Here is a 2,970-nt window from a genome sequence, read left to right as displayed (position 1 = left end):
GGGAGACTATGGCAGAAGAATCACTTGAACCCAGCAAGCAGAGGCTGTAGTGAGCTAGGATTGTGCCACTGCACTCCAGCCTGGGCAATGGAGCAAGACCCTGTTTCAAAGAAATTTAAAAATAATATATATATTATTTTTTATTATGTATTTATATATATAATATGTATAATAAAACATATTATGAAAAGAACACTCTGCTAAGATTTCAAGCTGTTTCATAGAATTTTTATATTGAAAAATCAGTACTAATTTTCAAATGTAAGAATTTAAATACCCTTTTTGTCCGACATCTTAGCGCGGTCGTAGTGTTCGCCGCTGCTCTCCGAGCTTCGCAATGCCGCCCAAGGACGACAAGAAGAAGAAAGATGCCGGAAAGTCGGCCAAGAAAGACAAAGACCCAGTGAACAAATCCGGGGGCAAGGCCAAAAAGAAGAAGTGGTCCAAAGGCAAAGTTCGGGACAAGCTCAATAACTTGGTCTTGTTTGACAAAGCTATCTATGACAAACTCTGTAAGGAAGTGCCCAACTATAAGCTTATAACTCCAGCTGTGGTCTCTGAGAGACTGAAGATTCGAGGCTCCCTTGCCAGGGCAGCCCTTCAGGAGCTCCTTAGCAAAGGACTTATCAAACTGGTTTCAAAGCACAGAGCTCAAGTAATTTACACCAGAAATACCAAGGGTGGAGATGCTCCAGCTGCTGGTGAAGACGCATGAATAGGTCCAACCAACTGTACATTTGGAAAAATAAAACTTTATTAAATCAAAAAAAAAAAAAGAATTTAAATATCATAATGAGCAACTGTTTCAAGGAAAATTGAAAAGAGATAACAGAACCTGGTGAAATGTTTACAACAAATATATTTTTAAAATTTTGAACTTTAAATTGCAACCGATTAAGTAAAACACGTTCTATTTTAATACAAAATCATTTTAAAATATGTATTTGTTGAGTTGTTTATTTTTAGAATAATGCCAACGAAATGTTTCCTCCTCTGGTCTAATGTAGAAGGTTTGTTAATGGGAAAAGGAACTTCTTTTGTCTGCTGGAGTCAACACAGTTCTTCCAAGATGGAGAATTTGACACATTCTGAAGTTAATATTGGCTAAAAGAGTTAAAATAATTGGCCTTCTCCGGATAATATCTGCTTGAGTCTTCTGGAGTCACTAAATCATTGTTCTTCATTTTCATTTTCTTAGAATATAAACTAGCTGACTTGGAGTCAGCTGTTCAATTCATTTTAAGACTTAACACTTCCCCTTACATTAATAGACTCTTAAGGCTGTTACTGCTTAGAAATGGTTTGGGTATGAATAGGTGTATTGTTCTTAAAGTTAAACTTGCTTTTAAAGCAAGGCAAAGACTTTTTGCAGTTAAAATTTTTGAATCTTTTTGAAGCATGAAATAATGACTTAACGGAGTAAATGTATGTATATTCATTAAATTCAAAAACAAATTTCCATCTACAAAACCAGAATTCTCTCAAAAGTTCTTAAGGTAATTTTATTTATTACTTTGCTTTCATTTGATTTTTTTCTTAATGAATTGTCTTACCTTTGAAGAAACGACTTTTTACAAAATATTAATAGTATCTCACATTTGCATGGTACTTTCGTTTTATTTTTCTTTTTTGAGATGGAGTCTCGCTCTGTAACCCAGGCTGGAGTGCAGTGGCATCGTCTCCGCTCACTGCAACCTCCACCTCCAGGGTTCAAGTGATTCTTCTGCCTCAAACTCCCAAGTAGCTTGGACTACAGACATACACCACCACACCCGGCTAATTTTTGTATTTTTAGTAGAGATGGGGTTTTACCATATTGGCCAGGCTGGTCTCGAACTCCTGAGCTTGGGATCCACCCATCTTGGACTCCCAAAGTTCTGGGATTACAGGTGTGAGACACTGTGCCCAGCCACATGGCACTTTCAAGTACTGAAATGACTTTAACTTAAAATTTTTTTAACTGAGGCTCAAAAAAACTTTGTCAGATAATGATATCCTATTTTACTGAGGAAACAGGTAACACTGCTAGTAATTGGCAATGTCAGCATTCAAATCTATGTCTTCCAGCTCCAGGTGTAACAATAAACCCATTTGTCCCACAAGTACTAACATTTCCAAAAAAGAATTCTGTAAAAATCACTTCAAGCATTCCACAAAGTGAAATGGAAGCACAATTCTTAGCAGTGGTATTCAGAGTGTCTCTCTCATGGAATGAACACGAGTAGGTAGTTTACCAGAGAACACCAGCTCATCTAGGAGAGCCAATGGTCATCTCCCAGGTTTTGGACTCAATGAAGCATGGCTTCATTGAGCCTGCAAGACAACTGCAGCAATCTGATATGATATGATAGCTTTAAAGGGTTCATTTTGATCTATCCAATCATTGATCTGTTAAGTAAAAAAAATCTCTCTTAAGTACAACTTGACATAGCTTGACATATAGACTATAAAAATTCTGTGGGGCCTGTTGGGGTTTATCCCGTGAATGACATTCTGCATTCATTTGATAGACAAGAGAAAATCTTAGAGACATGCTAATGTTCAGGAAAGACGGGACCATTGATCAGTGACATGAGATGGTAGGGCATTAACCATGCAGTCCTTACCAAATGTCCCCTGTGGTTTCACCTGAATAATCCATGAACTGCTTCTGTGTGTTAATCTTAACTTTGCTATGTGTATTAGAGTTCTCCAAAGAGACAGAACCAATAGGCAGGAGATAGATAGACAGACAGATAGATAATAGGTAGGTAGGTAGGTAGATAGATAGATAGCAGGAAAAGAGTCTCATCCCAGACCCCAAGAGTGGGTACTTGGATCTCACACAGGAAATAATTCAGGGTGAGTCACAGAGTACAGTGAAATTAAGATAGTTTATTAGAGTCTACTTTTATCACAGAGTAGGGCATCCTCAGAAAGCAAGAGGAGGAACGCCCCTGCATCAAACATAATTCTTGCTTATATATGATA

General features: G+C 37.5%; 1 protein-coding gene across 1 annotated transcript; it reads left to right on the top strand.

Annotated features, from left to right (window-relative positions):
• Positions 1–271: 271 nt before the first annotated feature.
• Positions 272–776, top strand: LOC108313504 (40S ribosomal protein S25-like). The gene has a single exon (XM_037743246.1). The coding sequence runs from the start codon at positions 338–340 to the stop codon at positions 713–715; it is 378 nt and encodes a 125-aa protein (XP_037599174.1). The 5' UTR covers positions 272–337; the 3' UTR covers positions 716–776.
• Positions 777–2,970: the final 2,194 nt, after the last annotated feature.

This window comes from Cebus imitator, unplaced genomic scaffold, assembly GCF_001604975.1.
Source record: "Cebus imitator isolate Cc_AM_T3 unplaced genomic scaffold, Cebus_imitator-1.0 Scaffold138, whole genome shotgun sequence".
Taxonomy (NCBI): domain Eukaryota; kingdom Metazoa; phylum Chordata; class Mammalia; order Primates; family Cebidae; genus Cebus; species Cebus imitator.
This window is presented reverse-complemented; position numbering and strand designations above follow the sequence as displayed.